General features: G+C 43.5%; 1 protein-coding gene across 2 annotated transcripts; it reads right to left on the reverse strand.

Annotated features, from left to right (window-relative positions):
- Window positions 1-10,631: 10,631 nt before the first annotated feature.
- mycn (MYCN proto-oncogene, bHLH transcription factor) lies at window positions 10,632-14,197 on the reverse strand. 2 transcript variants are annotated; one of them, XM_058057655.2, is made up of 3 exons: window positions 14,031-14,197; window positions 13,122-13,800; window positions 10,632-11,941 (listed from the first exon to the last, which is right to left on the reverse strand). In XM_058057655.2, the coding sequence occupies exons 2-3, from the start codon at window positions 13,777-13,779 to the stop codon at window positions 11,217-11,219; spliced, it is 1,383 nt and encodes a 460-aa protein (XP_057913638.2). In that variant the 5' UTR covers window positions 13,780-13,800; window positions 14,031-14,197; the 3' UTR covers window positions 10,632-11,216. The 2 variants fall into 2 exon arrangements, with proteins under 2 accessions (XP_057913638.2, XP_057913636.2); XM_058057653.2 differs by having other exon boundaries at window positions 10,632-11,944; window positions 14,031-14,196.
- Window positions 14,198-21,287: the final 7,090 nt, after the last annotated feature.

A 21,287-nucleotide genomic window follows, 5' to 3' on the forward strand; every position in this document is an offset into this window, starting at 1 on the left:
CACTTCGATATTACGTTTCTAGCACTTACTATCATAAGTAGCATGTGATTCTTTTTACACTGTTTTACACTTGCAACAGTTTAAAACAAATAGATGGGTGAGTGGCTAACTTATTTTTACGTGTTACGTCGGGTGACCATATTTTCATTCCCAAGGATCAGGATACTCGGCCCATCAATGCAACATATACAAATACAAACAATACTCCAAGTTTACTGAAATATCCCTAATGCCTTATGTCTTGCCGGATAAATAACCGAGTGTGGAATAATATTATCCAGCAGCCTTGGATCTGACACAACAAAAAGTCAACCAGCATTCCAGAATAGATTTTCTCCAACCTTAGAGGTACCTGAGCCCCTTCCATGTGCTGTATGGATTCCCCATCAAGAAGGTTGTTTCAAGATGTTTCAACATCAGCTGTTTAAGGGCATGGAATCTCCACTCTGTATTCCCGCGATAACATTTCAATTTGCCTATAGTGAAGCAACCTAGTTAACATAAATAAGGTATTTCAAGGACAGCGGTGTCTGCCGGAGCCCACTTCCACTCATGTACACAGAAGGCCGTCTGAGTCAGTTCATGTGGAAACTAATCACATCAGCTGTTATCTCTTCATTAACTCCAGTCTAAACAGTTTAGCGCGTCTGTGTGGGGATTTATTCACATGTCTGATAATGAGAAAATGCATAGAAATTCATGCATAGAATTTGCTTGAGGTTGTTGTGTGTGTCAGGGGTACGTCACTGGTTCCTGGGGAAGTTAGATAGCGCCAAAACATGCAGGCGGGCGCTTTTGGCTATCTGGGTCTCGCCCCAGGCGGGTGTTTTCTATGTGGGTTTGCCGGACACTGCTCGGAGATAGACTAAATACACCCCTCCCCCCATCTATTGGCTTGCCTAAAGCTTGTAGTGTGATGGGGAGAGAGAGAACACACAGCTGTCCTAGGCCATTATCAGTGATGGATGACACCGCATCAGAGCATCAGTGGCATCCCTCCTCTGTGTGTTCCTGTATTGAGATCTTAGTTTTACGGCAAAGACAGAAGGGACCATCTCGATGACGCACATGAATCACTCCCAGACATTCAAATGACAGAGGGACAAAAGAGGAAATGTGTGCACTAGATGCCGCACGCAGTAAATCATCCAGATTGGATTTTGAGTGGGCGTTGTCTTATTCATGCAACGTTTCCAACCGCCAAGTTGGTTTAGCTTTACGATGACAACCTGTAATGTGCTTTGACGGGATAGGATGTCTCTCTTAGTGGAGTGTAAATATGCAAAATTTCTATAGTATTTGATTTATTAGTACATTTATACAGCCATGATGCATACAATGAGAGGAGCCAGTTGAGGTGGCTCGGGCATCGAGTCCGTATGCCTCCCGAATGCCTCCCTGGTGAGGTGTTCTGGGCTTGTGTAGCCAGGAGGAGGCCCCAGGGCAGAACTAGGACATGCTGGAGGGGTTATGCATGCCTCACAGCTGGCCTGGGAACAACTTGGTGTCCTCCCGTTGAAGCTCGAAGTGGACCCTGCTGCTATTACATGTTTTGATTATGCAGTGATCATATTTCGATCTGACAAATCTTAAGTAGGTTTGATCAATAGTAGAATTACCACAGCTTCTTCTTGGACATTAACACGGCGGCAGCTGTTCAACTCCGGTGGGAGAAAAAAAACACAGTCACCCATCCGAGCAAATGAATGACGCTGGGAACATTGAGTGCAGGTTGCATTGCAAGGTTTATGTGTGCACACAGCAGTTAATGTGCGGTTCCAGTCCTGCCACTTCCATATTGCATTTCTAGCACTTACCATCAGATGTTTTTTGTTTGTTCCCATGATGCTTAACTCCGGTGGGAGAAAAAAGACATAGTCAGTCACCCGAGCAAATGAAAAAAGCTTCACTTTTTTTTAAAGCCTGTAATGTCATTACATATTGGGTTTTTTTTGAGTAGCCTTTTATTGTGGCCAGCCTACGGCACACCTGTGCAATAATCATGCTGCCATGATAGAAAAGATTTAGCATCTTTGAGCTCAGCTTATGTTGTTTATATGTGAAAATGCATTGTCGGTTAAATTCAGTTGTCTCGTTGTCCCGCAACAATCTGGAATGGAATGGAATGGCCTTTATTGTCATTATACAAGATGTACAACGAGATTGGAGAGCTTCTCCTTTCAGTGCAGTAGTCAAGTTTAAAAAAAAGTATATAAAAGTAGAGTAAAAAAGACAATTTAACAAGATATATACAAGATATCCAAAATATACACATAGTGTTGCACAGGAGCATTTGCAGGAGCAGACATATTGCAGATATATTAATTAAAAGAAAGTCAATATATATTAATATTAAAAGTGCAATGATAAATGGGTCATAGTGCAAATAATGACTGGTGTATACAGATGAGTAAAGTCACATATGAGTGTATTGTATTGGGTTGTTAAATAAATAAATATGATTGAGGTAGTAACAGAGGCAGTGATGGAAATATTGCACATTTGCATTATGCTAATGACCGGGTACGTTGTATGTCTGAGTTAATCTAGTGTATAGGTCATTGGCCGATGCTATCACATTGTGAGTCGTTCAATAGAAATAAAGACATTTGAGGGTTCGATCTCTCTGGTGAACTCTATCAAACCTACGTGTGATGGATGGCGCCGTCATGTCCTCCACTGCCACCAATTAAAGTAATCAGCGTCACGCCTGATTTGGTGAGTCCCACAGCCTTGTTGCCTGTGAATACCATTACCTATATTCCTCCATTGTCCCCTGCTAATTGAATTCATCCATAATTAACCCTGTGTGTAATCCGGGCAGTGTGCTGATGTCCGAAACACTGACTTAATCCCTGACCAAAGTTGGCCGATTAGATTAGGGTGCTCCAATTTATTTGTGCACAATGCCATTGTCTGACTCAACAGCTGCCAAACATATTGACATAAGCCTGTAATTAAACATGCTAATATATATTTTTATCCTCTCAGATAGGCCCAATTATGAAGGGTCTGGGTTTTTGTCACTAATTGGCTCAATCTCGTCATCACCGACCGGGAATAGATGACGGGTTCCTTCGTAATCTAATAAGAAGCAGCCGTTTGCGTCTGCGTTCACTCTATGAGGCAGAAAGAAGTAATATTATTAAAATGAAGACTGGTGGTTCTGTCTGGAGCTTCCTGATCCATCACAGACAAGTGACAGCGGGCAGACAAGCCTGTAATGGAGCGGTCATGGGCCACAGGCTCATATGTACAGCGGTTGGAGGAGATGATGACATTAGACAGGGTAAAAATATCAAACAAGCTATTAAATATCAGAACCAGTCGACACGGACAAAAGAACCTCCCAAAAAAAAAAATGACCATGACACATCAGAGTGCTCGCTTTGTCCCGTACACATCTATTGTTCCCCAATCTTGCTACCGACTGACCCGCCTGTCTCGTCCTCTCCCGGCGGCTTGCAGATGAGCGCCGGTCCAAGTGATAGTGACGGGGAGGTATTGAAAGACGAGCAACCCCGCCGTTTTCCTCGCTCTACGATTCATTAACCCGATTTCCACTCGGCTCTGTCCCACATGTGTCAGCCAGGCACCTGCTGAGGATTCTGATGGCGTAGCCAAGGCCTCGGCTTCGGCCTGGCCCATCCTCGAGCCTGCCATCAAACTGACAGATAACTGTCGAGAAGTAAGGTCACCCCCAAAGAGCTACAGAAACACCAAGATATCAACTTTTGCATGTGTGAGGGATTAAATATTTCCTGATCGACCATATTCATGTTATGTTGAATGCCTACAAAAGGCCTTCAACCTCCATACTTCCTGCTCTAGAAATTCAAATCTTACGCAAACCACCTCAGGGTGTACACGGTACGCATGAATGACTTGCTTAATTGCAGTCAAACAACACATTTGTCACTTGTAATTATGTTTTCTTCTTCTTTCTGCTTAGAAGTTAATGAAACAAGCCAATTGGCTGTCGGAAATTGAGCATCTATTTCATGAATGACAGTGTTTTACGGCTTTGAAGCAACAATGTAGTCATTTTTACATCGACTGCTTTGAAATCATTGATTTTTAAGGGTCTCGAACTCCCAGCTGCACCGCTATGGTGCTCATATAAAGGATGGTTTTGCTTATTGGACCCAAAACGCATTTTTTATCTGTTTCCGCTGCAGCAGTACTCATGAATCAACCGCGATGCATATGTACATACACAGTGATTACTCCAAATACACACAATAAGTACACACACACACATTCAGAAGCTATTACACATCCATATAAACTGCCGGACCTTCTGATAATCTTTATGAGAATATATTAACTAGAATAGTGTGTCTATGTCAATATGGACATTTCCTTAACGAGTCTGTCTGGAAGTATAAATCATATTTACAAGCAAATTATTTGTTTATTTTTATTTTTTTTATTTTTTTTTTAGGCCACCCACCAGCAACAAGCATTTTGTGCAGTCTACTACAGCACTGAGATGAACTAATAACTATACTACACCCAACAAAAGTACAAACAAGATCTAGAACTTTTTTGGTGTACACACAAGGCCCTTTCCTCTTAAATATTGCTCGCGAGCACTTCTCCTTTGCAGAGATAACCCATCCTCCTCATGGGTGTGGCATATCAAGATGCTGATTACATGGCATGATTATCACACAGGTGTACCTTAGGCTGGCTACAGTAAAAGGCCACTCCAAGAGGTGTCAGCATAGATAATAGTCATGCAGATTATGTACAAAAGGACAAGTGCATCAGGAGAATTGTTGATTGTTAACACACGTTTTTGGATACTTAATGCTAAAAATGCTAACACACTGTTTTCATAGACAAAATGTTTGAAATCCGTTTTGTTGTCATCTTTTCCATCTCCTTCCATTCTCGTGGGAACACTTGTCTTAGGAACATACCATTGACTCTTCAATGGAGGTTTTACGGATCCATCCGGTCTCAGCAAGCCTATGGTTTCTAGGTCTATATTTAAACGCTATTCTAGTTACTTCCCCTGTAGTTTGATAAAAAAAAAAAAAAACCTTGACTTTGAGGCTTTTACTATTAGACTTTCCATCCTTCCTTTGACATTTGGTGTCTGTAATCGTTGGTGTGCTGTGGTTCATCACCCCATCTGTCTTATCGCTTATCTTTGAATGACTGCTGTACAACTGATTTCAATTTACAAACGATCCAACGACTACTTTCGAAAGCTAAAATAATGCGGAAACCTGAGACGCTATAGAAATTTTTAATATTTTTTGTGTTGGTGAGGTCAAGCTCGGGTTCAGCACGGCCGTTGTTGGGCGAACATCTCGTGTTTGGAACAGCAAACGAGGTCCATGTCAATAAGGTTTCAAAGAGAGGTATGGCTTACTTACATAAGAGCGACACGGCGCGACAATGCATTTGAAAATCAATACAGGCTCGGTGAGTGAATGAGCGGGCATTAGCATAGATATGTGTAGGTAAACCTCGCTGGAATTTGTTTTAATAATTAGTACTTCACAGTGGCTTTTTCCGCCTCTTTCTTCCCATTGTCGGCCCTCTCTCTCCCTTCCCTAATCCTGTCCTAATCATCACCACTTTTTTTTTTTATATATCTCTCCTCTTTTCCCCTTCTTTCCTCGCCGCGCTCCCTCCGGCCTTGCTTTCTCTTTCCAGGCGCTGTGTTGTGCGGCCAAGGCCGTTTTCTTCCTCAGAGCACACTCTTGAAAGGCTATTCATGGATTGTTCAATGAAACCCTATTACATTTGTGTGCGAGGGAGAGAGGGAATGGGACACAGAGAAAGACAAATAAGGAGAGGGAAAGGTATGCCGGGGGGGGGGGGGGGCACGCTACAGTACCATCTGTATGCAAATGCCCTCAGACTTGGTAAACTTTGATCAAACACTCAGGCCTCCTTTTCTCCCTTGTACCCCCCACCCCTCTCGGTCCACTATATGTGCTCTGCAATTACTGTAAGCTTGGCATCTCTTTGTGTGGAATCTATATGTTGGCGATGGACTCCCAGGAAGAAGAAGTGACCATCATGCTATATCTCCCACCCAAACACACACACACACACACACAAATTCATGTTCCATGATGCCCTCTCTCAAATGCCCCTCACACACTGTCTCCGAGCACCTGCGACCACACTGGACCCCTCAACAGATGGTGACCCCCCTCCCTTCACACACATGGCAGAGTACTTGGCAATGGGTGACAGCCCAGGCATGCTTTTGTGCAGAGGTTGGGCACATTACATACACACGCAGTTGTGTATGCACACATACAGATACCATTGTTTGTTCCATAAAAAGGGGGGGGGGTTAACATATTGAATGCATATCCCCTGTCTGACAAGACAATAAAATGTTGCAAGTGTCGTCATCGGAAGTGACACAACAAAACAAAAGGCATGCAACCTTATCTCCGTTACAGCTTTAATGTGTAGCAGTCAAGAGATTTGTAAGCCCATTAACAAGTGTCGTGTGTGTGTGTGTGTGTGTGTGTGTCTGGGCGATCCCACCAGTCAGTCAGTCAGCCAGCCAGTCAGGGAGTCCAGGCAGGATAATGGGTATTAATCAGGGAAAAGCCACGCCATATGTTTGTTTAACTCTGTGAAATTAGACTTATTTCAGACGGCACAGAGAGACAAAATACAATGTGTGGATTCTATAATTACTCAAGACTTTTGGCTAGGCCCTTTTATTATATACCAAACGTCCTTTAAAATGCACAACACAGATAACAATCCCACTTCTGACACCATTTTCAAGGTTCATCACACAAGGGTGACTTTTACCAATATACCAACTAACTATTCCCTTTTAACTCTTAATGAGGAGTACCGTCAGTCCAGATTTGAACTGCGGCTACCTGTTGCTAGGGTTTTTCAAAATGAGACCACCGTGTGTGTCTTCACTGCTAATGATCCCACTTCTGACAGCATTTGTCACACTGGAGCCATACCCTCAACCGAGCTTTGAACCTGGGGTCTGTTGGTTTACATAACCTGTGCTCTTCGGAGTCCTTCCCTAAAAGTTACCTGTCCTGGTAATACAGTCTTCATGGCTAACCATCCCACTTCTGACACCATTTGTTACAAAGTAGCAGTACTCCCAACCCAGGTTTAGGTTGTAATATTGTCCTCTCCATAGTCTATTACATAAAGTTACATGTCCCAAGGATATAGTCTTCATGGCTAACCATCCCACTTCTGACACCATTTGTTACAAAAGAGTTGTACTCCCAACCCAAGTTTGAACCAGCTCTGTTGGGTTGAAATATTGTTCTCTCCATAGTCTATTACATACAGTTACATGTCCCAAGGATATAGTCTTCATGGCTGACCATCCCACTTCTGACACCATTTGTTACAAAGTAGCAGTACTCCCAACCCAAGTTTGAACCAGCTTTTTTGGGTTGAAATATTGCTCTCTCCAGAGTCTATTATATAAAGTTAAATGTCCCAAGGATATAGTCTTTATGGCTAACCATCCCACTTCTGACACCATTTGTTACAAAAGAGTTGTACTCCCAACCCAAGTTTGAACCAGCTCTGTTGGGTTGAAATATTGTTCTCTCCATAGTCTATTACATACAGTTACATGTCCCAAGGATATAGTCTTCATGGCTGACCATCCCACTTCTGACACCATTTGTTACAAAGTAGCAGTACTCCCAACCCAAGTTTGAACCAGCTTTTTTGGGTTGAAATATTGCTCTCTCCAGAGTCTATTATATAAAGTTAAATGTCCCAAGGATATAGTCTTTATGGCTAACCATCCCACTTCTGACACCATTTGTTACAAAAGAGTTGTACTCCCAACCCAGGTTTGAACCAGCTCTTTTGGGTTGAAATATTGATCTCTCCATAGTCTATTACATAAAGTTACATGTCCCAAGGATATAGTCTTCATGGCTGACCATCCCACTTCTGACACCATTTGTTACAAAAGAGTGGTACTCTCAACCCAAGTTTGAGCCAGCACTTTGGGTTGACATAATGTTCTCTCCAGAGTCTATTACATAAAGTTACATGTCCCAAGGATATAGTCTTCATGGCTAACCATCCCACTTCTGACACCATTTGTTACAAAGTAGCAGTACTCCCAACCCAGGTTTGAACCAGCTTTTTTGGGGGTGACATAATGTTCTCTCCAAAGTCTGTTACATAAAGTTACATGTCCCAAGAATATAGTCTTCATGGCTAACCATCCCACTTCTGACACCATCTGTTACAAAAGTCGTTCTCCCTACCCAGGTTTGAACCAGCTTTTTTGGGTTGAAATATTGTTCTCTCCAGAGTCTATTACATACAGTTACATGTCCCAAGGATATAATCTTCATGGCTGACCATCCCACTTCTGACACCATTTGTTACAAAGTAGCAGTACTCCCAACCCAAGTTTGAACCAGCTCTTTTGGGGTGACACAATGTTCTCTCCAGAGTCTATTACATAAAGTTACACGTCCCAAGGGTATAGTCCTCATGGCTAACCATCCCACTTCTGACACCATTTGTTACAAAAGAGTTGTACTGCCAACCCAAGTTTGAACCAGCTCTTTTGGGTTGAAATATTGTTCTCTCCAGAGTCTATTACATAAAGTTACATGTCCCAAGGATATAGTCTTCATGGCTGACCATCCCACTTCTGACACCCCAAGACCAAGAAACTTATTCAAAAATAATCTTTTGAAATGTATTTTTGTCACTGTTGTCTATGGGTCAGCTATTGTTAAATTCAGTTAAGACTCACAATTAACCTCAAGTTTGGAAGTGAGTATGTGCCATTTTTTTATGTTTACCGGAGATGTTATTGTTCGTGGATTTGTTTTCATCCGGTAACCTAGTAGGATAAGCCATCAGGCAGATGGCGAGGGAAGGGGAGGGCGGTGGGAGGGCATCCCATGAGGGGAGGCGCACACTTTACTTTGCAAAGACACCAGACTCCTGTAGCGTACGCACACATGCACACTAAGCGTGCACGCAGACACCAGACCCCTGTTACGTAATCCACCAATTCCACTCCCCCGCGGAGAGGCTCAGTCTTTGAGCTGTCTCAGGTCCAAAACAAAGTCATCCGACTTCATGGTGCGTCTTACGTAGCGCGCATACCTCTGGATGCTGAATGTGGGGGGCTCTAAGAGAGTTGGCTAATATTGTTTGAGCAGGAAGAAGAAAGTCAAGCGAGGAAGGGGCTTTGTTTGCTAAAAAAGGATTAATCAAAGTCATCAGCAATGTGTGTTTTTATGCGCTTTTAATTCCCTCCACACCGACTCCCTTTCTTTTCCCCCTCTGTGAGCATGCCGTCCCGCTGAATGGCAACTCAGACCGTGGCAACAGATTTCTCTTTCACCCATCTCCAGAGAACGCCCGGCCTTGCCCCTGAGTGGCACATATTTGGGCTAAAGCCCGGCAATAGAGGGTGCGGAGGGAGGAGAAACGAGAAGGGGAGGAGGCCACAGCCATGTGGCTGATGTTGGTAAACAGTATCCAGCCTTGTCCTGGCATTGTGGCCTCCAGCGCGCAAGGTCGAGGGTATCGGGGCGCCCGGGGGCCACACACAGACCAGGGAGGTGGTGGTGATTTTGGAGGGGTGTTGTACAAAAGGTAGACACACATTTGTATTCATGCACACAAGGCAGAAATACACAGACGGAACAGACAAATAAAAGACTCACTCTGTGTCTGCCACTCAGCAGCTGCTCCAGTTTCCATGGCAACAGCCCGAACAATGTACGTAGCGAAGGAGAGCGCGAGAGGGAGTGTGTGTGTGTGTGTGTGGGTGTGTGTGCTCCAACACACTTGAAGTGTGTGTAGGTGGGTGTGTGGGTGGGTGTGAGGCTACAGAAGCAGAAATCTTTATTTCTTTGTCAGGATGAGCAACAAAGTAAACACATGACTTTGTTTGTTGATGTCTATTTATTTTTCAAAATGAGGTATTTCAAAGTGCTATGAGTTGCAGCACTAGTAAATGTACATTTTAAAAATCGGGAGAGGAGAGAAGAAAAAACATCTTATATTCGTATAACCCAATTCTATGCACCCGATAGTTACAAATATAAACAAAAAGAGAGCAAGTTAAAAAAAAAAAAAGAAGAGTCCAGGTACATGATAGAACACATTTGCTGTACAAAAGTCTGAGATAGAAGATGAAAAAAGATAAAGTGATATCTACTGAGAACTCATTTTCATACGAAAATATAAGTATCAAATTTAGTATGTATCAGGTTCACACTAAAAAGATGTGTAGAATTAGTAATATGATACAATACAAAGAAAAACAAGGAAGAAAAACAATATATTGTTATATTACAAAGTTCATGACGCTCAAAAATTGAGGCCTTACAGTACTTTTTAAAGGTATATAAACTTCCAGTCTAGTTATTATTGGCAGCTTCCTGACATGTATATATTTATATATAAAAAAAAAAGCAAAGACAAAATGTATTACAAAACAAGGCAGATCTGAGTGTATTTTGTCTGTACATTGTTGTTATATACAAAAGTGTCGGCTAGCAAGGTGCACAGTTATACATCCACTGACTTGGTTTGAGCACCAGTGTGATCGAGGAGTGAGGGGAGAGAAAGAGAACCTGTAGTGGCATCGCTTGGGTCCGTAGAAGTCTTTGTTTTTGTTTTTTTTTTTGTTTGTCCGCTTTTGCAGTGGTGAAGGCAAAGTTAGAAGTGTGCACGGCGTCTTTGCACGTGCACGCTTAGTGAGTTGAGCGCTCCAAACAAAGTGCCCTCGAACACCGGTCCCTGTAGGAATCACAACCGACTCCCGGCTGGTGTCACAGTGAGTACAAAACCAATGATACAAATAATACCAAAAACATGATATATATATATATTTATAAAAAAAGCCTCTTTCTTTTCTTTCCTCGTTCTTTATCTTTCCTCAATGTGACTGGATTGAAAAAGTAAACCCTAAACATTCTTAACGTCAACAAATGTGCAAAAAAAGTGGCGGCAGTGAAAGTCCGAGTATCCCTCCTTTAAGCCCCGCCCTCCCCGTCAAGTTAGTGTGTGATGAACGTCCTCTGAGATGTTTGTGTACATGCAGGCCTTGTGTGTCTGTGCTTAAGTGTTTAGGCCGACAACAGTGTACCAATCTACAGACTGGCGGTTTTGGTGGTGGCTGCGGGGGAGGCGGAGTCACCCACGGGAAGGTGTGTGAGTTTTGTTTTGGCGGTGGATGGCGGGTGTCAGCGTTGTCAGCGAGTCCTTGCCTGCTCCAGCCTGCGCATCAGCTGCTGTCTGCGGGCCTGAAGCCTGTCCTTCTCCTGCTGGAGCCTCAGCTCCTGCGTTTCCAAGGAGCTGACGTACTCGGTGGCTTTCTTGAGGATGAGCACCTTGGCCGCTTTCTCGTTGCGCGCCAACTCGGGTACATGGTCGCGCAGCGTCAGGAAGCTGGAACGCAGGTCGTTACGACGTTGCCGCTCCAGGATGTTGTGGTTGCGTCGGCGTTCGCTGTCCTCCGAGTCGGATCCTCCTCGCGGGCTGCTGTCCCCGCTGGAGCTGCGTTTGCTGCGTGGACCCGATGCGACAGAGGCGCAGGAGGTTGAGGAGGTGGTTCTTGTGGGTTGTCTCAAGCTGTCTGACGTCTTCTGCTTTTTGGAAGGGGGCGCCGGGTCATCGTCTGACGTGTAAGGTGACGGTGCGGCGTAGTTGTGTTGCTGCTGGTGCACCGAGCTCCTTTTGAGGATGAGCTCCTGCGGGGCTCGACTGACAAAGCGGCCTGGCGCACCCGACCCGGAGGTGGCGCCTCTCTGGTCGTGGCTTTTCGGGACACTGCTTAAGATCACGGGTTTGCTGATTGTGCAGCGTCTCTTTTCTACGGTCACCACATCAATCTCCTCCTCGTCTTCTTCCTCATCTTCCTCCTCATCATCCTCCTCATCGTCATCCTCCTCCTCCTCTTCTTCGTCTTCTTCTTCTTCTTCTGGGAAAGCAAAAGAGACTGTGAGTGACTTCATCTGCTAAGCATTCCCACAATGTCATACATGTGCACCAGCGGGTATTATAGAGGAGGCAGATAAAGGGGGTGTTGCTAAATGCTGTTAGCATAAGCAGAAGCGCCTTAATGCTTAGTGTCAGTCACTGCTGGCTAATCTGCTGTGCAGGCGTTGACACGTCGAGTCTCACTGCTGAGCAGGCAAGTTGGCTTTCTGCCTTTTCGAGTCTTCACATACTTCTAATCTCGCTTCGTCTGGCGGAAGTCGGAAGCCTTCCAGTGAGATAGCATAACTTTGACCCTCTCACAAATACCTCTAATGCCGTAGCGACACCTCATCAAACAGTTTTCCACGAAACTTCAGCGGAAGGTTGACACACATCCGACTGTGATAAGTCGGAGCCCACAGGCTTTGCATGAAGTGGCAATGAAGCAGCTAGCTGTGGGTTTGGCCACGCTTCCCTTTACATTCTCAACACGTGCTCTTTGCATTGTGTCTTGCACAAGAAGAAGAGCATTACAGACGTGGCGGAAAAGAGCGTCTGCAGCAATTGGATCACCGCACTTTTAAGTCCCCCCCCCCCCCTGCCGTCGCCTCACCGCCGCCCCTACCCCCAGGCTTGGAGGGGCGCCAGAGAGACAGCTGTCGAGATGGAGCGCTTGTTCAAAGCTGTCACCCCTTAAAAAAAAAAAATAGTAGGGCCCTCCTCTGTGGTGATGATGCCAAACTGGAGGTCTTTGTGCTCCTGGTGTTAATGTTTGTTTATACGACTCCTAGCTATCTTGTTGTTTTTATCCGAAGCAGTGAAGACATGGAAACATGTTTTGGTGGCACCTTTTGGTGACACATCACCAATCAGTGCGCTAATAGTCTTTAATTAATCCATAATCTCACTAAATCAGCATTAGTAAAACACCTTCCCGTGTATTCCTGATTGTTTTGTGCACATGGCAACCTAGCACTCACACATGGACACACAATTCCCTATTTTACTGCCATCTGCCGGAAGAAGAGGCGTCTGGTTACAAGTCAGTTCACTGTGTCACCAGTGTGTGTAATCCGATTGTGGGCCGGTCATATGAACAAGTCATTCCAATTACGCGTAGTGAGTGTTTGGTGTTGTTGTTGTTGTTGTTGTGTTTGTCGGTCATCTCTCATTCTTACCTGAGTCGCTGTGGGCTGTCTTCGTGGATGTGTTCATGCTGTTCACGAGTCGAGAGTTCGAGTCCCCGCTGCCGCTGTGCTTGTTGACGGGGAAAGGGAACACCACAGCGGGGTCCACGCACTCTGACACCGCGCTGCGGCTCACAGTCTCTGGCGCTTTCACGCACACGTCTCGCCCAGCGGTTGACACCGCCGGAGCAGGAGCCGTCACCGTGGCGCTCGTAATAGCCTTGCCCAGTTTCTCCGTGACAGCCCGTTCCAGTTTCTCTCTGGCTGAGAATCCACTCCACATACAGTCCTGGATGATGATGTTGTTTGGGTTTGTATCCAAAGCAGAACCGAACAGATCCAGATCATCGGAAGCCCCCCAGATATCGTCCTCGGGCAGGAGAAAGAGCTCCGAAGCCCAGTCTAGTGGGTCCCCTAAGCCGAAGCCTAGGGGGTCCGCCTCCGGGGAGGCTGCAGCCGGCTCCCCTGGTAGCGCAGCTCGGCTCGGGGAAAGGGGCGGAGTGGGCAGCAACTCGAATTTCTTCCAGATGTCCTCCCCTGGTGGCGCGGAGTCAGGACCACAGAAGTAGAAGTCGTCCTCATCCGGGTAGAAGCACGGTTGTAACGAGTCAAACTCCATATCGGAGTTTTTACTTACGATCGCCGGCATCCTTTCCCACGCTGGAGAAACCTGGCGTGGAACAACAACAACAACAAAAAAAAGACAATTGAGTCTCGCGTTGTCTCACCTGAGGAGCCAAATCCCCCACCCCACACACAGCCAGTCTGCAGACTCCCCACTACATTCCACTCACTCCTGTCTGGACTCCCGCTCTGTGCGTAAAAGCTGCCATCTGTGCGTAAAGGGCGAATTGCAGCGTGGGGTGCAATGCCCAGCACTACTCGCATGATGATGCTCACCTTATCCTGACTTGTGGGTGATCACGCGTGGACCAGTTAGTCTCTCTTTCAGCAGCACAGACACCAGATGTGAAGCAGTCATCTACGTGGGGAGCACAGACAGTCCTCTGACACGCACCGTGGCTGGCTGCACTGTTTAACACTCACTAGAGAGGCAGGCCAGGCGGGCTGGCTCCTCCCACTGCCTGGAGGGGGGTGGGGGGTAGTAAAGGAGGAGGCGTGTGTGTGTGTGTGTGTGTGATGCAGTCTCTCTTTCTCTCAAGGTGAATGAAGATGCAGCCTAAACATTAGAAAGGACACGAGTGTAAAAAAGTAAATTTTATTTTCTTTCTATTATTAATATCGAAGTAGTACTAGTAGTAGTATTTTTAAATCAAAGTACATAAATAAGATAATAAATGAAATACATATTCATCCTCAATTAGTATCACATTCTAGGCAATATAATCTTATGTTTGCTTTCAAGTACCTTCAAATAACCCCAAGTATCTTCTAGTACTATTTCCCTTCACTGTCCTTTGTCTGGTGGCCAGCAGCATCCCTTGTTGATGTAATCACTGCGCCCTCTCACGGCCACGTTTGGAACAACAGCACTCTTCAACTCCATTCCCACTGTGACAAAATGAGCAATCCAGATGTTCTTGGTTTCTTTTTCAATAAAATGGAGGATATGTCTTAACAAAAAAAATAGGTTGTCCCTTGTGCTATAAGGTGATGCACCACATCCTGACAATCGTCTGTGGTGCATTCACTTGTCTCCGGGATGACATGATTACGTAAGAGCAAGCGGTGGTTGTAGCCTGGAGTCATTCCCAGTCACCCCCCCCCCCACCCATTTTTTTTTAATGGCAGCGTAGCATCTGTAATTATGTGCAAGGGCACACACTGATATTGACATAGGGCAACGTTTACACAACGGCTTGGATTTGAAGGCCAGCTGTGAGAAGGAGGAGGAGGGACTTCCTCCTGTTTTCCCAGTCAAACAATGGCTGAGCAGAATTGAATATTTTATCAACTTAATATCTCATAAAGAAATATAAAATGACATTTACCCCAGTAGTACTTTTTAATTCATGCTTGAGGTGATCTTTATGTTGTTTGTTTTGGGGTAAAGTTCAAACAGCCAGTGAAAAGTGAGAATATGCAGCTGTTATGTCCTCAGAGAAGGAATAGCAGGGAGTTTCCTGGGACCGGGGGAGACGGTTAAAGGAGTGGAAAAACTCCCCACAGGCTCTTGTCCTTAATTTTCCCAAACTACTGTTCAAGCACGGATGCAACAGCAACAGGAGCTTTCCGATGTGAAACAAAAGAAAACAAGTGGAAGCCGCACAGTGCTGCTGCTTGACTTCCAAATCCACCTTAAAAAGAGAGCACAATCTCATTTATATCTTTTTTTTTAAAACTAATACCGATAAGATTCTGTTTCTGAAGACCGATATGGTAGAGATAACTAACTTTTATATATCATGATATCACTACTATCAGAGATTGAACAGAGGGAGCCACCTGCTGTGACCCAGCAAGGTGCACTGTATTTGGGCACACACGCCGAGCAGCCATTGTGTGGCCACAGAGGATTTGGTACAGTGAGCAAGCCAAAAGGGAATGTTTGTTTACAAATGAGCTCAGCGGAAGCTACGCCAGGCTGCATTTACGGTACTATGGCAGGTAGCATTAGGGGCTAACCATCATGTATGTTCACAATGAGAACATCCACACTCCAACTTCTCTGGAGAGACTGCTGTGTACTCCATGGTATTCCCAAAAAAACACCCCCCCCCTCCATTCACCGCTGGACGGGCCCATGGATGGTTAAGCAATTAGGCCAGTTATGATAAAAGATTCATAGCTGATGCAGTGACATTGGCGGTGCACACACATGCCATATTATACTGTAGGTCAGAGTGCACACGGCACATGAAGATGCGTTGTGAAATATTTTGTCTTTAGAAAATGCTGATTCATTCATTTATACCATCGGTGTCCAAATTTGGTCCACCGAGGGCCATATACTGAAAAATGAAAGGATGATAAGATAAGATGCGAAGAATATGACTTGATTCCCACAGTGTTTGTGCTTCATTCCTGTAATATTATAATGTTTTCCGCAACCTAGTTAAAAAAAATTACAACTTTGTTCCTTATAACATTAGGTATTATTATACTGTTATGCTTTATCCACTTTTCTGACCTAAATATGTAATTAAAATGTTGTATTCAAGTGTTGAACACTGCCAAAGTTTCAGATAATGATGTTTGTGCATTTGGAAGTGAGCCCTGAAAGAAGTTTGGGATGGGTCAAAATACTCGGTTTCAAAAGGCGTGGTAAAACTGTCTCTTTGTGATGTCACAGAGGGGCGGACTTCCTTATATGGTTCATAGTTTGGTCACACGCTAAAAGTGCTTCCTATCACAGCGGAGTGGGCATGCCCTGGGTGGAAAAAATTAAAACAGAAATACAGCTGGAATAGGTGCAGATTCTGGAAGATCTAAAATGTTTTCTGTGTGGATTGTTGTGAGTAGCCGCTCTATAGGAGACCACAACCCAATACAAAGGGTTGAACAATGAGCATAATGGGCCCCCTTTAAATAATTCAACTTCGTATTATTAGACATTTTTCCTTATATTACATTACTCTCTTGAAATTACGAGTTTTTAAATTTTTGCTCTTTTTTTTTAGTTTTCTTTCCACGAATTACGTTTTTAGATGGAGCTGTTGGACAGTAAAAAAATAAAACATAAACAGTTAAAAAGTTATGTAGGGATGGAGCAGGTTCAAATCCATTTTTTTTTTAGAACCAAGACACAATGTGAGGTGGCCTTCTGTCTCAAGCCAAAGCGTGTGGCGTGTAAGAGATACAATAATTTGTCAGTCTTTGCAACACTTGGTAATGGTTTGTTCCGAACATGCTTAACAAAGTTACAATGAGAAAGATGACATTTTTTCACAGTTAAACGCATCTGAAAAGGAGTAGGAAGAAGCAAAGCTTATTTCAAGGGGACCTATTATGCTTTTTCTGTGGTTTGTATTGAGTTGTTAACTCCTGTGGAGCAGCTACACACAATAACCTGCACAAAAAGCTTTCTAGATCTTCCATATTCTGCACCTCTTTCTGCAGTTTTTCCATGAACTTCCTGCTTTAATTTACTCCCTCTAGGTACGCCCACTCCGAGGTAAACATCTTGACTTTTTGGTTCCATGAATCCTTGGGATCTTTGAAGAAGTATCAAATGTCTTACTGTGTTAAAATTTGTAATCAAGTTAATAATGATGGTGGATTAATATGCATTAACAATACAGATGTCTGGTAATTATCAGCATCAGTTGATATCGGTATAAGATTTTTTTCCCGATCATGAAAACCGATATTAAGAAAATGCTGTATCCATCACATACGTATGAACATACGTGTTTATTCCACCACAGATCGGCTGATATTGGTAATGGAAATTATTATCGGCATCCCTGATTAACATATTAATTTTGACAGCACTATTATAATTTTTTTTAATTAAAAAACCCAGCAGGCTAAATGATATCAGACAGTATGGTTCTCAGCCTATTTACTTGGATTTTTTTTTTTCCAAAAGAAGCCCTTTGTTTTAACCCAATGATAATGAACCATTTATGAAGTAGTACTTTATTTACTGAATGCCTTCAACAAAGCTTCAGCAAGGGACTGTGGAGCAAAAAAAAAGCAGAAGCGAGTTCCAACAAAGCCCTGAGGAATTCATCAGAAATGCTGTTCCTCCGTGAACAATGCCAGCTAAACGTTTTTCACCGATTGCATTTGGGACCCACTCACTCACTATGTAAACCAACATGCCCTCAGAACATGTTTTCCCATGTTGATTTTTTTGTGTGTGTCCTTCTTTTGAGGAAATGTTCCACCCTTTTAGAACATGCACAATTGATTTCATATTGGGTTTTTGGAGTGCCTGCAGTGATGGAAGTGGAATCTGTCTTGTTAGTTCTTGCCTGCGATCGCGTCAACCTCCATATCTACTGGTTCAATTAACAGCCGCATCGGATGAGTCATAGAACATCATGCAAGAACGTCATTCGTCACACTTTGTTTTGAGGTTTTCCGGTTGTCTTGAAAGGTTCATTTGTTCCAATAAAAACAATGTTTAAATACAATTTCACAGCTTAAAAAAAAAAATTATACATTGCCACAACAAGCCTCATCTCACCTGAGTTACAAAAGCTGTCTGCACGTGCACATCGTGTCAAGGTGTTTCACGCCGCCAGTAAACAGGCATTCCGATGTGCATGGGAACTCTCATAGAGATGAGCGATAAGATTTTTTTTTTGCTTTTTCCTCATCATTTTAGAGAAATTATACATAAGATGGATTATGTGGAATTTCACATGCAGTGAAACTTGATGGACAGTTCCTAGAGCTCCAGGCTTTGGATTTGAGTTTTACACTATACTCTGCAAAATACTAATACAGTGGAGCCCCGGTTTTGGTTAATGGAGAAAATATTACCTCAGTTTGCGTACGTTTTCCTGTTAGCACACATCTTATCATATTATCAATGCACTGCATGAGTCCAACTGTGTTCTTTAATGCATTTCTATCACAAAACATATTAGAAGCATATTAACTTCCTAATTCTAAGTCAGCTCTGTCATTTGTCTATTATGTCGTTGGTGGCTGATTCTGCAGTTAACAAACACAGTTATGCCACAAGCTTTTAGTTTTCTTTTGATCACAGCTGCAAAACAACCCACAGTGGAGCCAAACAAAGTTGCAAATGCCAGGATTATAATAAACGAGGTGAGAAACACTATTAAAACCTCACTCCTTTGGCTTTAAAGGACACTTATAATGCTTTTTTCCACTTTTCTGACCTATAAATGTAGTTAGAATGTTGTATTTTTGTGTTAAATAATGCCAAAGTTTCAGGTAATGAGGTTTGAGCATTTGGAAGTGAGGAGATGGCTCTGAACGCTCGGTTTCAGAGAGTTAAAACACTCTCCGGCTCCCTGTGATGTCACAGACTCCCTTATATGGGCGTGCCCTCCTCACTGTTCTGCAGCTCTGTGGAAGATTTCACTATGTTAGCACCATGTTTAATTTGTGTAAATAAGTGGATATCTGTGTAGCATTATAGTGTGTGCATACAGGGAGCGTCTTACCTGCATGCAAATTACAAGCTCATCGATGTCTGGATTTTCTAATAGCCTTTTTCACCACATTCAGTGGGTCTACCGGAGTGTTTTAAACACGGTGAGTCCAAATTCAATACAAAGAGACGAAAAATTAGCATCATAGGTTGACAGTCCGGGCCATAAAAAACTGTCCTCAGCTTATGGTCTTGGCGGTTTCAGACACTCTTCTATCGGTGGACGTTGCAGTCCCAAAGTATTTTACTATGGGTGATGTGGATGGAGTTTTAACTCGTCCATTTTATTCACTAAAGAGGAAAATGCTCGAAAATGCTGTGTAGACTCTGGTACTCCGAATCGAATCATCAACTAGTCGAATATTCTAAAACACACCTAGTTTATTTATTCATTAAATTGATCAGTTACAGACATCACTAGTTCCCATCAGAGCGTATAATGGAGGGTAATTGCGCATCGCTGTTTCATGGATCACATTACCAGTTATGGATCAAGTCCTGACCGTGAATCAATCAGCGTGCCCCTGAAGGTGAACATCATTAGAAGGCCTGACGATCAACTGGAAATCAATATCACTGATGGATTAACAGCCAGGGAGCTAGCAACAGGATCCACTTGGTTTGATCTCACCCACCCTGTTACTTTTCGAGTTCTGTCGGACACACACACACACACACACACACACCTCACACTTTTCCCCAAAACTCACCCTGCGTTAAGTCCGACTGTTTAAAGTGGTCTCACGTAAATTCAGGTTGGCCTTGACAGCTTTACTGGCCTGTTGTTGCTGTTTGTAGAAAGCGGAGACTTTGGCAAGTTTGTAGACTCGTGAATCACGCAAAGGAAACCCTTTCTGACTGATGTTGATGTGGGGGTCAGTCAAACAGACAGCGCAGTCACAAACTGTAAAATGTGCTCTAATAAGCAAAGACATGCTTAAATAATCAACAGTCCCATGTGTCCTCTTGGGCTATTGAAGATGTACGGTGATGTTTTGCTTGTAAAGTTTAGTCCAGGTTTCATTGACTAAACTGTCTACCACCTCAATTAACTTAGGTCATTAATCACCGTAATTAATCACTATTGTTTTAATGACATGAAAAAAAGTTTTTTAGGGCGGCACGGCGTAAAAGTGGTTAGCACGCAGACCTCACAGCTAGGAGACCAGGGTTCAATTCCACCCTCTGACATCTCTGTGTGGAGTTTGCATGTTTTCCCCGTGCATGCGTGGGTTTTCTCCGGGTACTCCGGTTTCCTTTCCAAAAACATGCTAGGTTAATTGGCGACTCCAAATTGTCCATAGGTATGAATGTGAGCGTGAATGGTTGTTTGTCTATATGTGCCCTGTGATTGGCTGGCCACCAGTCCAGGGTGTACCCCGCCTCTTGCCCGAAGACAGCTGGGATAGGCTCCAGCATCCCCCGCGACCCTCGTGAGGAAAAGCGGTAGAAAATGAATGAATGAATGTTAGGAGTGGAGCATCATTTACTTAACGTTGACTTGTTTTGATAAAAAACACACAGATAAACAGATTATCACGATATCGGGAGTGTGAAAGCATACGTGAGATAGAGGGTTGATGCGGGTTTGAGAGGAAGAAGAGGGAGATTACGCCAAATAACTCGGCTATTGTGATGAACAGTGTTGATAAACCCAAACAAAGTTTTGTGGGGTTTATCACACCATCATGGGAACATAGCCAAGCACGCTAAGCACAATCCGTTTACTTTAAATACATAGAGGCGACAACATACATGTAATGACTGTATTGTTGGATATTGGGCTCGGAAATTTTTTTTGGAGATTTTGGACCAATGTTTTTGTTTTTGTGTCTTGTTTATTGTATGTAATTGTTATCTATTTTGCATCTTGGCCTTTTTTGACAAAAAAATGGCTTTTATGTCACTTAAGACGGAAAGAAATTTGCTTTTTGTGAGCTTTTTGTTTTTGTACTAATCGGTAAATCATTCCAAAACAGTCCTAAATAATAGTTTAATTATCATAATTATTGGTACCAAAAATTATCGGTAATGTGATATTGGTTGGTATCGGCTTTTTATCGGGATGTGATATTGGTTGATATCGGTATCGGAATTTTAATCGGGCCGATAATTATTGGTAC

Source organism: Doryrhamphus excisus, linkage group LG19 (genome assembly GCF_037039965.1).
Source record: "Doryrhamphus excisus strain RoL-2023G ecotype Guam linkage group LG19, RoL_Dexc_Guam_v1.1, whole genome shotgun sequence".
Lineage (NCBI taxonomy): Eukaryota > Metazoa > Chordata > Actinopteri > Syngnathiformes > Syngnathidae > Doryrhamphus > Doryrhamphus excisus.

Coding starts and splice junctions, on each gene's coding strand:
- mycn (XM_058057653.2), bottom strand. CDS start 13,779: ATGCCGGCGATCGTAAGTAAAAACTCCGATATGGAGTTTGACTCGTTA. Junction 11,945..13,121: donor GACAGCCCACAGCGACTCAG/GTAAGAATGAGA, acceptor TTGCTTTCCCAG/AAGAAGAAGAAGAAGACGAA.